Source organism: Neopsephotus bourkii, unplaced genomic scaffold (genome assembly GCF_033783945.1).
Source record: "Neopsephotus bourkii isolate Nb327-2 ecotype Australia unplaced genomic scaffold, CSIRO-AGI_Nbou_v1 NB_245, whole genome shotgun sequence".
NCBI lineage: Eukaryota > Metazoa > Chordata > Aves > Psittaciformes > Psittacidae > Neopsephotus > Neopsephotus bourkii.
Genome location: NW_026900755.1, coordinates 1,487,471 through 1,503,123, shown reverse-complemented (window position 1 = coordinate 1,503,123; position 15,653 = coordinate 1,487,471). Strand labels below are relative to the sequence as shown.

The window sequence follows — 15,653 nt, the reverse complement described above, 5'->3', positions numbered from 1 at the left end:
CGGTTGGTATTGATAGGCTCAATCCGCGTTATCAGTATTAAGGGATCACCTGCTACAAGCTCAGGAGTGTTGCATGCAACTATAAGGAAGTGCAGCAGGAGGGCCAGGAGACCTCCTTGGATGGATAAGGAGCTGCTGAGGAAAATTCGAGGGGAAAAAAAGAGGCTTATAAAATGTGGAAGCAAGGACAGGCAGCCTGGGAAGACTACAGGGATGTTGTCTGGGAAGCCAGGAACCAACTTAGGAAAAGCTAAGGCCCAGTTAGAATTAAACTTGGCTAGGGATGTTAAAGATAACAGCAAGGGATTCTGTAGGTAGACTGTGAATAAAAGACAGACTAGGGACAACGTAGGCCCCCTCTGAAAGCTATTGGGAGCAGTGGCTAACCTGGACTTGGAGAAGGCTGAGGTTCTGAGTGACTTCTTTGCCTCGATCTTCAATGGCAAATGCTGTGACCACACCACCCAGGTCTTGGAAGGCAGATGCAGGGACTGTGAGAATGAAGACCTTGGGCCCACTGTAGGAGAGGATCTGGTTTGAGAGCATCTTAAGTTTGGGTCAGGTGTCCTGTCTATGCTTCCTCCCGACTTCCCCTCCTCACTGACGGGGGGAGCTGCCTGCTCTTCCCACAGCCACCCAGCCTCTTGCAGGTATCCACCCCTTATTCCATACCATTCACATCATGCTCAGATCCTACATTTTTCAATATACCATCACTCTTCTCTCATATATATATATATATATATATATACACACACACAAATCAACACACACACACAGAGGTATCATTCCTTAGTACATGGACCAATCCCTATAAAGCTGCTGAGTTTATCCGGTCCATGATGCCAGGCTCCAACTCTTGTAACAGTCTTTCAGAGTAGGAGAGATGGTGTGCAGTGTTCGATTGTTGCCTGCTGATGACACCACAAAACTCATCTGGTCACTGCTGAGATTATCTGGTTTATCAAAGTTCATTCCTTGTTGGGATGATGGTCAGGGGAAGTCAGGGCCAGCCGCTGGTGACCTGAAGATACCTACTTGGTGGGCTATAAAAGTGCCACGTAGCAGGCTACAGCATACAATTGAGTTTATTGGCTGTTTTCCCCCCAAATCAAATCCCTTTGAGGTACACATCGGACTTCCCCATCTTCCCGCGTTACCCACCAAGTACATCCAGGTCCCTGAGCAAAAGCAATCCCACGAGTGGGTTTGCCTTCAGCTGAAGCAGGAATAACCCAGACGTCTTCCCCAGCAAATTCTTCATGTGCACCACAGGAACTTTGTCCCCTTCTACAGTATGTAAAAGTTCTGACTGGGCTGGGCCAGCCCTGTTGGCAGATCCCCTGGTGTTGACCAACCAGGTGACATTTGGTAAATGTCTATCCCAGTGTTTGAAAGTTCCCCCACCCATTGCTCCCAGTGTAGTTTTTAACAGCCCATTGTGCTGTTCGATTTTCCCAGAGGCTGGTGCATGGTAGGGGATGTGATATACCCACTCAGTGCCATGCTCTTTGGCCCAAGTGTCTATGAGGTTGTTCTGGAAATGAGTCCCAGTGTCTGACTCAGTTCTCTCTGGGGTGCCGTGTCGCCACAAAATGCGTTTCTCAAGGCTCAGGATAGTGTTCTGGGCAGTGGCGTGGGGCACAGCGTATGTTTCCACCCAGCCGGTGGTTGCTTCCACCATGGTAAGCACACGGCACTTGCCTGGGCGGGTTGGTGGCAGTGTGATACAGTCAATCTGCCAGGCCTCCCCACAGCTGTACTTCAGCCATCGTCCTCCATACCAAAGAGGCTTTAACCACTTGGTTTGCTTCACAGTATCACAGTATCACAGTATGTTAGAGATTGGAAGGGACCTCAAAAGATCATCTAGTCCAATCCCCCTGCCGGAGCAGGAACTAGATAAGGTTACACAGGAACGTGTCCAGGCGGGTTTTGAATGTCTCCAAAGAAGGAGATTCCACAACCTCCCTGGGCAGCCTGTTCCAGTGTTCCGTCACCCTCACTGAGAAGAAGTTTCTTCTCAGGTTTAAGTGGAACCTCTTGTGCTCCAATTTGTACCCATTACCCCTTGTCCTTTCATTGTTTGCCACTGAGAAGAGCCTGGCTCCATCCTCGTGACACTCCCCCTTTATATATTTATACACACTAATAAGGTCACCCCTTAATCTCCTCTTCTCCAAACTATAGAGACCCAGCTCCCTCAGTCTCTCCTCATAAGGGAGATGCTCCACTCCCTTAATCATCTTAGTTGCCCTGCGCTGGACTCTCTCCAGCAGGTCCCTGTCCTTTTTAAACTGAGGGGCCCAGAACTGGACACAATATTCCAGATGAGGTCTCACCAGGGCAGAGTAGAGGGGAAGGAGGACCCTTAATTGCAGCACGTTTCACAGTCATGAATAACCTGGGCAATAGTGCCCATTGTTAAGTCCACTCCTCCATCACGAGCCCATCTGTATGTTGCATCTCTGCCTTGACAGCCTGAAGTGTCATGGGCCCACAGGGCCAAAAAATAATCCACCTTTATGTTGCCAATCTAAGTCCATCTGAGCTGCTTCAATCTTAGCAGCTTTATCCCCTTGTTGGTTGTTCTGGTGTTCCTCAGTGGCCCAACTCTTGGGTACATGGGCAACTACATTGTATGCCTTCACCACCAGGTTCTGCACCCGGGCAGTGATATCTTACCACAGTGCAGCAGGCCTGATGGGTTTACCTCTGCATTGCCCATTGCTCTGCTTCCATTGCTGCAACCACCCCCACAGGGCATTTGCCACCATCCATGAGTCAGTATACAGATAAAGTACTGGCCCCTTTTCTCGTTCAGCAGTGTCCAAGGCCAGCTGGATGGCTTTCACCTCGGCAAACTGACTCGATTCACCCTCTCCTACAGCAGTTTCTGCACCTTGTCACTGTCATACAGCTGCCTTCCATCTCCATCTCCAATGCTTCCCCACAATATGGCAGGACCCATCAGTAAACAAGGCATGCTGCTTTTCACTTTCTGACAGTTTATTATATGGTGGGGCCTCTTCAGCACGCATCACCTCCTCCTCTGGTGACATTCCAAAATCTTTGCCCTCTGGCCAGTCCATGATGACTTCCACAATGCCTGGATGACTGGGATTTCCTGTTCGAGCTCGTTGTGTAATTAGTGCAGCCCACTTACTCCATGTAGCATCAGGTGCACGATGTGTAGAGGAGACCCTGCCTTTGAACATCCAGCCCAGCACGGGCAACCAGGGTGCCAGGAGGAGCCGTGCTTCAGTGCCAGTCACTTCCAAATCAGCTGGAACCCCTTCATAGGCTGCCAGTACCTCTTTTTCAGTTGGGGTATAGTTGGCCTCAGATCCTCTGTATCCCCGACTCCAAAAGCTGAGGGGTCAACCTCAAGTCTTCCCTGGAGCTTTCTGAGAGAGGCTCCAGGTGGGACCATTCTCCCCTGCTGTGGTGTACAGCACATTTGTCACATCTGGCCAGATACAGACTGGTCCAAGGGCCACTGCATGAACTATGTCTTGTTTAATTTGTTCAAAGGCTTGTTGTTGCCCAGAGCCCCATTTAAAATCATTCTTCTTCTGGGTCACATGATAGAGAGGGATGTGCATTCTCCAGAACCCCACAGCACCCAAGAAAGCTTGTGTTTCTTTCTTCTTAGTTGGTGGAGACATTGCTGTCACCTTGTTGATCACACCTGTGGGGATCTGGCGATGTCCATCTTGCCATTTCATTCCCCAAACGTGAACCTCCTGTGCAGGTCCCTTGACCTTACTCCGGTTTATGGCAAAACCAGCTTTCAGCAGGATTTGGATTGTTTTCCTCCCTTTCTCAAAGACTTCTTCCGCTGTATCACCCCACACAATAATGTCATCAGTGTATTGCAGGTGTTCTGGAGCATGCCCCTGTTCCAGTGCAGTCTGGATCAGTCCATGGCAGATGGTAGGGCTGTGTTTCCACCCCTGGGGCAGTTGGCTCCAAGTGTACTGGATGCCCCTCCAAGTAAAAGCGAACTGTGGCCTGCATTCTGCTGCCAAAGGAATTTAACATAGAACTGTTGTAGTTTAAGCCCAGCCAGTAACTCAGAGCCATGCAGCTGCTTGCTCACTCCTCCCCATTCCTCCCCCAGCTCCTGGAGGGACTGGGAGGAGAATCGAAAGAATGTAACACCCATGGGTTGAGCTAAGAAGAGTCCAGTAACTAATGTATAACACAAACCACTTCTGCTGCCACCAGTAATAATAATGATAAGGGAAATAACAAAAGGAGAATACAACTGCTCATCACCTGCTTACCAGTCACCAGCCCGACCCAAGAAGTGCTCTAGTCTTTCTGGTTAATTGCCCCAGTTTATTATATACTGGGCATGACGTGCTGTGGTATGGAATACCCCTTTGGCTAGTTTGGGTCAGGTGTCCTGTCTCTGCTTCCTCCTGACTTCCCTTCCTCCCTGGCAGAGCATGAGACTCAGAAAGTCCTAGGTCAGAGTAGACATTACTTAGCAGCAACTAAAAACATCGGTGTTATCAGTGTTGTTCCTAGGGTGAAAGTCAAAACCACAGCATTGCACCGGCTACTAAGAAGGAGAAAGAATGACTGCAACTGTTTAACCCAGGACAGTATCTGAAAGTGCGCAAGTCCATGGGACCTGATGAAATTCATGCAGGGGTCCTCAAGGAGCTGGTGAATTAAGTTGCTAAGCCACTGGCCATCATATTTGAAAAATCATGGCAGTCAGGTGAAGTTCCCAACAACTGGAAAAAGGGGAATACAACCCCCATTTTCAAGAAGGGGAAAATGGATGACCCAGGGAATTACAGACCAGTCAGTCTCACCTCTGTGCCTGGCAAAATCTTGGAGCAGATTCTCCTGGAAGGCATGCTAAGGCACATGAAAAACAACAAGGTGCTTGGTGACAGCCAGCATGGCTTCATTAAGGGGAAATCCTGCCTGACCGATTTGGTGGCCTTCTGTGATGGGGCTATGGAACTGATGGACAGGTGTAGAGCAGTTGATGTCATCTACCTGGACTTGTGCAAAGCGTTCGACACTGTCCCACACGACATCCTTGTCTCTAAATTGGAGAGACATCGATTTGATGAATGTACCACTCAGTGGATAAAGAGCTGGCTGGATGGCCACACGCAGAGTTGTGGTCAATGGCTCAATGTCCAGCTGGAGACCAGTAACGAGTGGTGTCCCTCAGGGATTGGTGGTGGGACCCATCTTGTTCAACATCTTTGTCGGTGACATGGACAGTAGGATTGAGAGTGCCCTCAGCAAGTTTGCCGATGACACCAAGCTGTGTGGTTCGGTTGATACGCTGGAGGGAAGGAATGCCATCCAGAGGGACCTTGACACGCTTGTGAGGTGGGCTGATGCCAACCTCATGAAGTTTAACCATGCCAAGTGCAAGGTCCTACACCTGGGTCGGAGCAATCCCAGGCACAGCTACAGGCTGGGCAGAGAAGAGATTCAGAGCAGCCCTGAGGAGAAGGACTTGGGGGTGCTGGTCGATGAGAAAATGAACATGAGCCGGCTCCAGTGTGCGCTTGCAGCCCAGAAAGCCAACGGTATCCTGGGCTGCATCAAAAGGAGCATGACCAGCAGGTCGAAGGAGGTGATCCTGCCCCTCTACTCTGCTCTCATGAGACCTCACCTGGAGTATTGTGTGCAGTTCTGGTGTCATCAACATAAAAAGGACATGGAACTGTTGGAACAAGTCCAGAGGAGGCCACGAGGATGATCATGGGACTGGAGCACCTCCTGTATGAAGACAGGCTGAGAAAGTTGGGGCTGTTCAGCCTGGAGAAGAGAAGGCTGTGTGGAGACCTCATAGGAGCCTTCCACTATCTGAAGGGGGCCTATAAGGATGCTGGCAGGGACCCTTCATTTGGGACTGTAGTGATAGGACAAGGGGTAATGAGTTAAAACTTAAAAAGGGGAAGTTTAGATTGGATACAAGGAAGAAGTTCTTTACTGTAAGAGTGGTGAGGCACTGGAATGGGTTGCCCAGGGAAGTTGTGAATGCTCCATCCCTGGTGTGAGGTGTCCCTGCCCATGGCAGGGGGGTTGGAACTAGGTGATTTTAATGTCCTTTCCAACCCTAACTATTCTATGATTCTATGATTTGGGGGTTTCAGGTTTTTTAGAGAGGCCTAAGCCACCTATTATTGAATGCTATGTTGATCCTTAATAAGCAATTTAGAATCCAGTCATGCAGAGACCTGCAAAAGCTGTGATGACAGTAGCTATTTAGTTTGCATTTCAAGGGGGATTCTGTTTTACTTGGTCATCAGAGCCTTGAAATGTTCGGATCTTGCCAAACAACACAGAGCAATGCAACTGTTGATGGAATTTTGACTGAAGTGTGGGATTAATCTGCAATAAATACCCTTTTAATAGAATTAAACACACACACAAAATAATAATTTCGAGATTGCACTTAACTTGTACATCTCAAGTAAAAATAACAAATGGGGCTTCCTTTTGGAGTCTTTGTCTCTTAAAACATGGTACTATCTCAGGTGCCCTTTGTATATTTACAGCCTAGAAAACTGCATGCAACAAAGACTAACTTCTGGAAAAGGGCACTTAATAGCTTTTGTTGCAGCAACTGGACACTCGTAGATTGCAAAGATTCAGCAAGTATTTTGTTCAGAATAGGGCTTTGAAGCACAATAGCAAGACAGATTTTTCTGGAAGAGACTGTGGGATTCTAAATAGGAGCCATATTAGATTTCCAGAAACTTTATGCACAGGTTCAACTGTCTAACGTTGTGGAGGACTTGAGTGCCCAGGGAGCTTTAATGTGATGTGCTTTAAGCATGTCCTGGACTAACTGAAAGATTTTGGAACAAAGTTGTGCAGTTAATTACTGAATATACATGTCCATGTAAAGTCCCTGGGAGACCACTGCTGAAAATCAACATTTTAAACTCAGCTCCAAGTAAAGCTTTCCATTAAGTCCTGTCTTGGTAAGTACAGACAAATATTTACAATGACGATTAACTTCAAAAGAAAAACTCCTACATTTCTATAAACTATATATAAAAAATAAATTTGTTTGCAACTGAAGTACATGAAACTAAAATTAGGCGTGTTTGTAGAATAACCTTTTGATACTCTAACCATCTCAGTGCTGAAGGTGTATATTTGAAAAGAACACGTCATTGAACTAGGCAAATAGTGCTCCTTTCTAAGTGCTTTCATTCTTTTAGCGATGTCCTAGTTTTGTCTGGGGTAGAGTTAATTTCCTTTGCAGTACCTGACGTGGAGCTGTGTTTTGGATTTGGTGAATCAGTGTTAGTAATACAGAGATGTTTTAGTTACTGCTGAGCAGCTTACAGAGAACCAAGGACTTTTCTGCTCCTCACCCCATCCCCCCAGTGGGTAGGCTGGGGGTGCACAAGGAGTTGGGGACACAGCCAGAACACCTGACCTCAACTGACAAAAGGGGTTTTCCATACCATATGGTGTCATGCTCCGCATGTAAAGCTGGAGGAAGAAGGAAGGGGGAGACACGTTTGGAGTGCTGGCATTTTGTCTTCCTCAGTAACCATTAACATGTGGTGGAGCCGTGTTTTCCTTGAGATGGCTGAACACCTGCCTGCCAATGGGAAGTGCTGGATTAATTCTTTGTTTTGCTTTGCTTATGTGCTCAGCTTTTGCTTTACCTATTAAACTGTCTTTATTTCAACCCATGAGTTTTATCACTTCTATCCTTACAATCCTTTTCCCCATCCCACTTGGGGGTGGGAGGGTGAGTGAGTGGCTCTGTTGTGGTTTAGTTGCTAGCTGGGGTTAAACGATGACTGGCCTTTTTGGTGTCCAACACAGGGCACATAGGCTTTGAGGTAACAATAGATGTGACTGGGATTGCTAGATGGAGTTTATAGCTGTTACTGCTGTTTAGCTATTAACTGACAGCATGCTGTGCTTGCCATGGGGCTTGCTTGCCTTACTGTGTATCAGAGTGTTGAGCTCATTAGTGGCTGCCTTTTGCTTTCGCTGCTTGCTGTCCTGCTTATCATCTAACTGCTGTGCCTGGGAACATTTTGATAACAGCAATGGCAATGTGCCTGGGCTGGCAGATGGCCACGGCTGCTGTTTCTGGGCTGTTTCTGTTCTTCCTGGGCAGGCTGGAACTCCAGTGTGAACTCAAGTCAAAGGCACTGTGACCTGTCAATCAGACCACATAGGAGCAGGACACCCTGAACCATGTGTGGCTATAGGTAAGTCTATGCCAGAGCAGGTACACATCTTGAAGCATCTATGGCCCTCGTTATTTTTGAGCTTCAGCAGGTATACCTCTGAAGGGATGCAACTCAAGAATGAGTCCATGCTGGAGGAGGAACACCTTGAAGCATCAGTAGCTGTGCATGAGGTCATACTGCAGCACCTCAAAGCACGTGGCCAAGGATAAGACTACAACAGAGAGGATACACCTCTGGAGGGTCTGCAGCTGTAGATAAGGCCATGTTGGAGCAGGTTTATTTCTTAAGGGGGTATGGGTTAAGGCCATGCTGGTAGCAGGAACTTCTCTGAAGGCATTGTGACCCATGGAGGCCATGCTGGAGAGGTGCACCTCAAAGCAACTGTGGCTGTGGATAAGTCACTGCTGCAGCGGGTATGCCCCTGGAGACACTGGCTTGTAGGTAAGGCTCCACTTGGAGAAGGTACACCCCTAAAGGACTGCAGTCTATGGGTAAGCTGAAACTGGAGCAGGGGCAAGGGGAGGAATTCATTGCAATGTTAAACCCTATGGTGCGGTCCAAAGGGACTAGGCATGGAGATTGTAGTGGAAATAGCTTTAAATTGTTGCAAGCCATGGTTTGAGTTGCATGTTATAGGAATTACTGTAAGTTATGTAAATATTTTAAAAATATTTTTATAATAAAGGAATGAATACAAAAGTTCACCAAGATTCTGTGCTTTACCAAGTCTTATTCCCTACATAGAAGCACAAGCCCAAAGGCAGCTTCAGCAACAAGTTTATATACATTCTTACATATGTCATAACTTCTGGACTTGAAAGGAGTCCAATATGAATCAGTACATATCATGTTTTATTAAATGGTTCTTTTATACTTCCTTATTCTGTGTGTTTATATATATAAAATGGCTCAATTAAGAAGAGGTGAGTGGGAAGAAATATGAATTAATGTTTTACAGATTACCCACCCACAAGTGTATTTTAAAACTGTAATTAAAAGTAGGTAATTTTTTAAGTTTTGAAATCTGTTGTATAAATCACGACTTCCCATTTTTTTCCTCTGGTGTGAAGATTACTTCTTATCTTCTGAAGTCACAAAGTTTCTTCTGGGTGTGTTTTTTTTAATGGAGATGCCCAGTTTGATGCTATAGTGTTAGAGAAATGTATACAAAAACTTTTTCGCATACAGGACTAGTTGCAGAATTGTATGTCTACCTCTTCATTAGAAAAACACTGGGGATGGTGGTATGCAAATCAAGTGCAGGATAAAAGCATGTAAGTCAAGGAAGCATTGGAGTCTTCTCTGAAGTTAATAAAATGTGCAACTCTTAAAGTAATAGTGGATAGCTTTTGATTATTTTTTTCAACAAAAATGAATATTCTATATTTTTGTGCAATAACAAATTGAGTCATAGTCTACTAGTACATTTTAATCAAATTTCCAGGTAGAAACATTTGTTAAAAGTCCAAATTTAATTCAGTTGTATCATTCCATAAAAACAATACCCACTTGCTAAGCAAATTTTTGATGCATAGATCTCCTGTGGACAGTTAACAGTGTTTCTCATAAGCACCACTGCGCTTTCACAGTCACTTAAATGCACTGTCTCCTGTTTATACATCCTGACCACACCTTTGAGCGTTCAGTACTGTCACTGGCCACTTTGCTGATGAAATACATACTGGTTTAATTTCAGGAGACTTGTAAACTTAATTAAACTGGCACAACCTATTTTTAATGCATTTTAAAAGCAGTTTATTTTGATTTATCATAAACCTGCTCCTAAATGTATACACAGACAACCAGGAAAAACTACTCTAAATAAAAATGTAACCTACATTGAGAGGAAACAGATGGTAACAAGCCAGTGATTAGGAGTTTAGTGACTTGACAAGTCATACAATGTCTGACTTAACAGATTGAGTCTGAGAATGGAGAAGAGTTGTGCATGCATACACTGTGAGCCCTGCACTCATTTCCATCAGTAGCTCATGCAATTGAAGGTGGGGTTTTCACCAGTGCACCTTTTTCAATTGTGTGGAAATTCCTGAAAAATCGCAAAATGGAGAATGAGTCACCATTTCAGGCCACAGCAGCAGCTCAAATACATTCAAGTTTGCAGACATCCAAGTTACTGCAGGCTGGCAGAGACAGATAATGGAATCTAAGCTGTTTTCTGCTGGCTGCATCACAAATCCATGGTAGTTATCACCTGTTTGCAAGAACAGATGCAACAAACTGTGGTCAATGGCTATTCATAGGGGGATAGTTATTTTGAAGGCCCCATCAAACAAACTGCTCTGTCATGAGTCAAAGAAATTACAGTTTAGAACCACTCTCATAAGTGAGATTTCTGAATGCACGAGGCAAACCTTGATTAGAAAAGGGCTTACAGGAGTGCAATGCCAAGTGTTAGCATCAAAACGAACTACCTCAAGTTTTCTGTGTGGATGCTGAGGGAATACAGTATGTCTGAACAGCTGCTGTGACGATGCAAAGAATCCTGGGTTTGGTTTACAACTCTTCTGTTAACAGCATCCACATTAGGAATTGTATTACTGCAATCATTCTTGTTTAGGTGGAGCTGTAGCTTTGAACATGCTCTGCGTGCTTCTTAGGATTTCAAACCGCCCCAAACAGCATATGCAGTTATCTCCTTTGAAGGAGCTGGTGTCAGGCATCTGAGCCACTATAGCTGGCTACACACACGCTTTCAGTTCTACCTAGGCGTGAGGAAAATTGTCCTGGCTGCAGCCGTCCTCACAGGGTATGAAGTGAAGGCAAAGAGCATAATTACGGCAGCTCTGCTAACAAAAAGATGACATGACTGCGTGACATTTCAATTCCCAGCGTGCAACCTAACACCTCTCTGTCAGCACTAGGGTTTCTTCCAATAGTCAAACCTCCGAGCCAGAAGTCTACAGACACAACTACCGGCACGCTCTCACACGCACCACCAGCCCCGCATAGGCAGCTGTCCGGAGAAGACTGCCTCTTCCCGCGGCGGCCGGGGAGCAGCCGACAGCGCTCTCACTAAATGCCCCAGGCCCTGTGCCTCTCGTGCCCGTTCCCCAGTTAGGCCGCTCCTCAGGAGAGCTGCGGCTCTCCCTGTGCAGCGGCGGAGCCGAGCACGACCCCCACTCAGCCAGACCCGGGAACCGCTGCCACCACCCCATGAGCGCTCATCCCTGCCCCGGCCCGCCCCAATGGTGGGTGGGGGAAGCCGCCCCCTCCCGGCATGCCCAGCGCGCGGCAGAGGCCGGTGCGCTTGCGCGCTGCGCGGCCGGCTCCCAACTCAGCGCAAGATGGCGGCGGGCGCCTCGGACCCCTTGGAAGAGATGCTGCTCTTCTCCGAGGAGGTGGACGAGAAGGCGGTCAGCGATCTGGTGGGCTCCTTGGAATCGCAGCTGGCCGGCGGCCGGAGCTCTGCCGAGGCGCCCCAGCCCAGGATTTCCGCCCCGTCCCAGCAGCAGCAGCCGCAGCAGCACCAGGGGAGCCTAGCGGGGGGCAGCAGCCCCGTCCGGCAGCAGCAAGGGCATCCCGCGCCTTCTCCCACTCCTGTGGCAGATGAGGCAGCGGCGGGGTGTCCCGGAGCCGCGGAGAGTCGAACCCCTACTCAGGGGCAGCTCCCGTCCCCGTCCCCCCCGGCGGCGGCAGCGGCGGCGGCAGCAGCAGCGGCGGCAGGGAGGGGAGTGAGTGTAAACAGTAGTAGTGTGCAGCAATCACATGGAGCGGCTCTGCTCAGCAGCGGTGGCAGCCCCGGCGCGCCCGCCGCCCCTGCCCCTGCGCAACCCGCCGCTCTCTCGCCCTCCGGCGCCCCTGCCCAGCCTGTCAACAACCATGTGGCTGCCGGCGCCACTGCCCGGGAAGCGGGCAGCCCCAGCCCCAGCCCGCCCGCCGCCGACAGCACGCTACCGCCGTCGCATCGCAACGAGGCCGCGGGGGGGAGCGGGACCCCGGCCGGGGGGGGCGGGCCGGCGGGAGTGGCGGAGGGTGCTTCTGCTGCTGCCACCGCGGCGCTCCCCGGCGAGGCGGCGCCCAACGGGGAGGGTGCCGGGGGCCGGCCGGCGGCAGTCCCACCAGTCAGCAGCCACGGCAAAGCAGACGCCGCCACGGCACAGATAAAACCCGCGCACGGCCCGCTCTCCGCAGTAAACGCACTCCGTAACTCAGCCAGCCCAGCGCCTGCCGCACCGCCGGGGCAGGGCTCGGCCACCAACTGCGCCCCGGCTGCACCCGCAGCTCCCAAGCCGGCGGTCAGCGCTTCTAAGGCTGGCGCAGTCCCCCTCGCAGCCCCGCAGGCTCTTTCGCCCCGTCCGGCATTGAGTGCTGCCCCCAGGATCGTTGCCCCGCAGCTGATCATGAGGCCGCAGCACCAGACCACCATCCAGCTGCCCCCCGGCTTCACCATCCCGCCGGGTAAGTGAACCGCAGCAGCCGCTCGGGATAACCTTTTCTTTTTTCTCTTTTTGGCCGAGGTTGTTTTCATTCCCCAAAGTTGTCTTCCCGCTGCTCGACGCGCTGGGAACAAGAGGAGGCACCTGTCTGAGGGCGACGTCTGACAAACAGGCTGCCGTTAATGAGGGTGTAACTGGTACGGGACGGGCAGTTGCTAATGCAGTTTAATTACGACTGTTGTGTGGTGAGTTACTTGTTCTGTCCTGGGGTGAGAGCGGCAGCCGCGGTAAGTTATTTTGGATGGATATAGTGAGCAGTCGCGCTCCAGATAAAAGGCTGGGTGTTAGCGAAACGTAAGTTTATATGTGCCTTGAAGGACTCTGTTTTCTGCTTGACTTCTGATAGACTTTAAAAGTTTTTTTACTTCAGGGAGTATCTTCTGATGTGAATTAGGCGGCGAGACACAGGCTGATGTACATAATTTAATCCAAAATTTCTGATTTCAGCAAGTGTGATGGTGGAATTCTCTGCTGTGTCTGGGCAGGCTTTACATCACTGGATTTTATTTCCAACTCTGAAGTAATGGTTGCATCCAGTTTATTCTGCTCTTAGTTTTTAACTGTCATTACTAAAAATGTAAGTTCAACAAGGTTGCTAACTAACCAAAACAGCATCGCTTCATCCTGGTGATTCCTGTTCTAATTGTGTATTCTTTCAACTGAAATTCTAAAGGATTCTGTGATCCCCTACTTAGACTTTCGTGTTGCAAAAAGTTGGTAACTTTGTGGCTTGATTTAGGAGATGATTTAACATTTGAACTGGTTTTGATACATTTTTGCTAGTACTAAGAATAGAATGATAATATGTGGAGCTATTGATGTAGTCTGAAACAACTTTTTCCAACATGTTTCTTAAAATACTTGATATTAGCTAAGCATAGCAAAAAGCTAAGTGTAGCAAAAATGTAATGGTGTTGAAGCTCACTTCTAAGTGAAGGTTTAGTAGTTTTATATTTGGCTGTAGTTTTTGAAAGTCCTGCTCCAGAATCTAATGCTCCAAAGGTAAAAAGCTCAGTGGTTTCAAACAGGTAAGAAGTTGCTATTCAGACTACATTAGTGACTTTAGCCTTTGGTTTTCCATTGTTTATTTGTTTGATAATTAGCATACACATACGATAATAACTTTGCATACTGTTGCTGAAGTTTCTTGTGTTGACATTTCATTTTGTTACTTAATTTTCAAACAAAAGAGGGAAAACAGAGCCCTTGAAAGTGATCTGGTCCAAGATTTAGAAAATGTTATGGAAATAATACTGTGGAAAGTTATAATTTGAATTTGATTTTATTACAGGTCAGCTTGAAATCCATTGTATTTTTGTAAACAGTAAGATAGTATGTTCTAAAGGAAGTTATTCAGAAAATACAATGATATTTTTGGGTTTTTCATTCTTAAAATTGGTGGATCGTTTATAATTAATTTTGAAACTCCCACATTGTAAATTTCTTTCTAAAGAAGAAATTTAGAATCAGCTTTTGAGAATAGGTTATTTTACCATATAATAATCATAAGTTGTGTGGTTTGACCTTATGTGGCTGACAGGAAAAAATAATCTCATAATTTAACCAGATTCTAATTTGTATGTATTGCTCGGTAAAAGAAATTTCAAGTCCTCCAAACTGAATTAAAACATAACATTAATATGTGAACATTTATGCATCTATAGTAGTAATTATGTCTACAACTTTTATTGTAACTGTGGCTTGTGTTGCAATTAATTTTTCTTCTCCATTCATTATTTTTTTTAATTCAGAATTGGTTTTAGAAGATTGGAAGATAAATCGACACACCTATGAATCTGTAGTTTTTAATGTGTGGTAGGCAGATTTTTATATAGGAGGATTTTTATACAAGATTCACAGTGTAATCAGAGGAGGGATATGTGTTTGGCCAGTTGGCAAGGTACTGGTGTATATATATATATATATACCAAGCACATAATCTGCGTATGGAATTATTTGCAAATACAGACCATGAGGTTTGCTGCTTAAATTGCTGATGGACCTTAAAAAGCAAATATATTTTAAAAGAGTTTCTATGGGCTTTTTTCAGCTTTTCTTTTAAAAACTCCCGTCTGGTCTTAGAGTTACGAACATGGCATTTGGATGTGGTTCTTCCTGTAAAGCTCTGTTCCTTTAACCTTAAAGCTTGATTTCCTAAATTCTTTAGTTTGTTGTGGCAGAAATTTGGCTCCTGTTTGTGTTTTTAGCAAGGAGGGTTGTGTGGGAGCACCTAAGACTATGAGAGTGAGGGCTTTTGTTGGTGCTGCAGTTCACTTGTGTGTTAATCCCACGACTGGGATTTGTATTTTTATGTTAAGAGACTGAAAGAAAGACTTTCTTGGTATAGGGTACATCTGAAATTTGGTATTTGCTTGTTATAATAGTGTTGGATTTCTTTATCCTGATGGTATGTTGCAAGCCATGTCCCTTTACTCAGGTAGGCTTAAACACACACACACACACACACCCCCCCCCCGGAGCTCATCAGAAGTGAATGTATGCTTTTACCTCCTTTATTTTCCCTTAAAAAGTAAAAAAAAAAAAAAAAAAAAAATAAGCAGCAGCAATTTGCACATAGAGATGAATTGTAGAAACACTGTGAACTGACTCTTACCACCAGAATAAAAGTGACTTCCTAGATTCTTATGTTTTTTGTTTCTCTTGTAGTTGCAGTCAGGATATTTTTCTGTTTATAGACCTATTGTACCCTATCTAGGTTAAACTGTTAAAGTGTATTCTGGAAGTAACTCGGAAATTCTTTTAAATGATCTGGCTGGGGAATTGCTGCTTAATAAGGAAGCACTTTACATGTTTTGCAATGATCTTGAGCAAGTGTGAAGCTCCAGGTGATCTAGGGACCAGCTTAGCCATTGTCTCCCCTTTTCTGACCTGCTAATTATGGAAAACTTAAGACAAAGCTTAGTGGCACTGGCTGTGTTGTGTAGAATGCCTCTATTTGTGAAATGTGTTACCAGAAAATCTGAGA

At 46.6% G+C, this 15,653-nt stretch overlaps 1 protein-coding gene and 1 long non-coding RNA gene across 9 annotated transcripts in view; one reads left to right on the top strand and one right to left on the bottom strand.

Annotated features, from left to right (window-relative positions):
* Positions 1-9,621: 9,621 nt before the first annotated feature.
* Positions 9,622-11,123, bottom strand: LOC133208207 (uncharacterized). The gene is made up of 2 exons (XR_009724293.1): positions 10,643-11,123; positions 9,622-10,422 (listed from the first exon to the last, which is right to left on the bottom strand). It is a non-coding gene; the product is annotated as an uncharacterized LOC133208207 (long non-coding RNA).
* A 352-nt stretch (positions 11,124-11,475) lies between these two features.
* Positions 11,476-15,653, top strand: part of LOC133208204 (transcription initiation factor TFIID subunit 4-like) — a 248,593-nt gene continuing 244,415 nt past the window's right edge. For all 8 annotated transcript variants that reach the window (XR_009724289.1, XR_009724291.1, XR_009724288.1 and 5 more), the window contains exon 1: positions 11,476-12,629. Coding sequence is in view for 5 of the 8 variants with exons in the window: in XM_061345915.1 (XP_061201899.1) it covers positions 11,516-12,629 (1,114 nt within the window). In the remaining 3 variants the exon portion in view is untranslated. The remainder of the gene's footprint in view (positions 12,630-15,653) is intronic.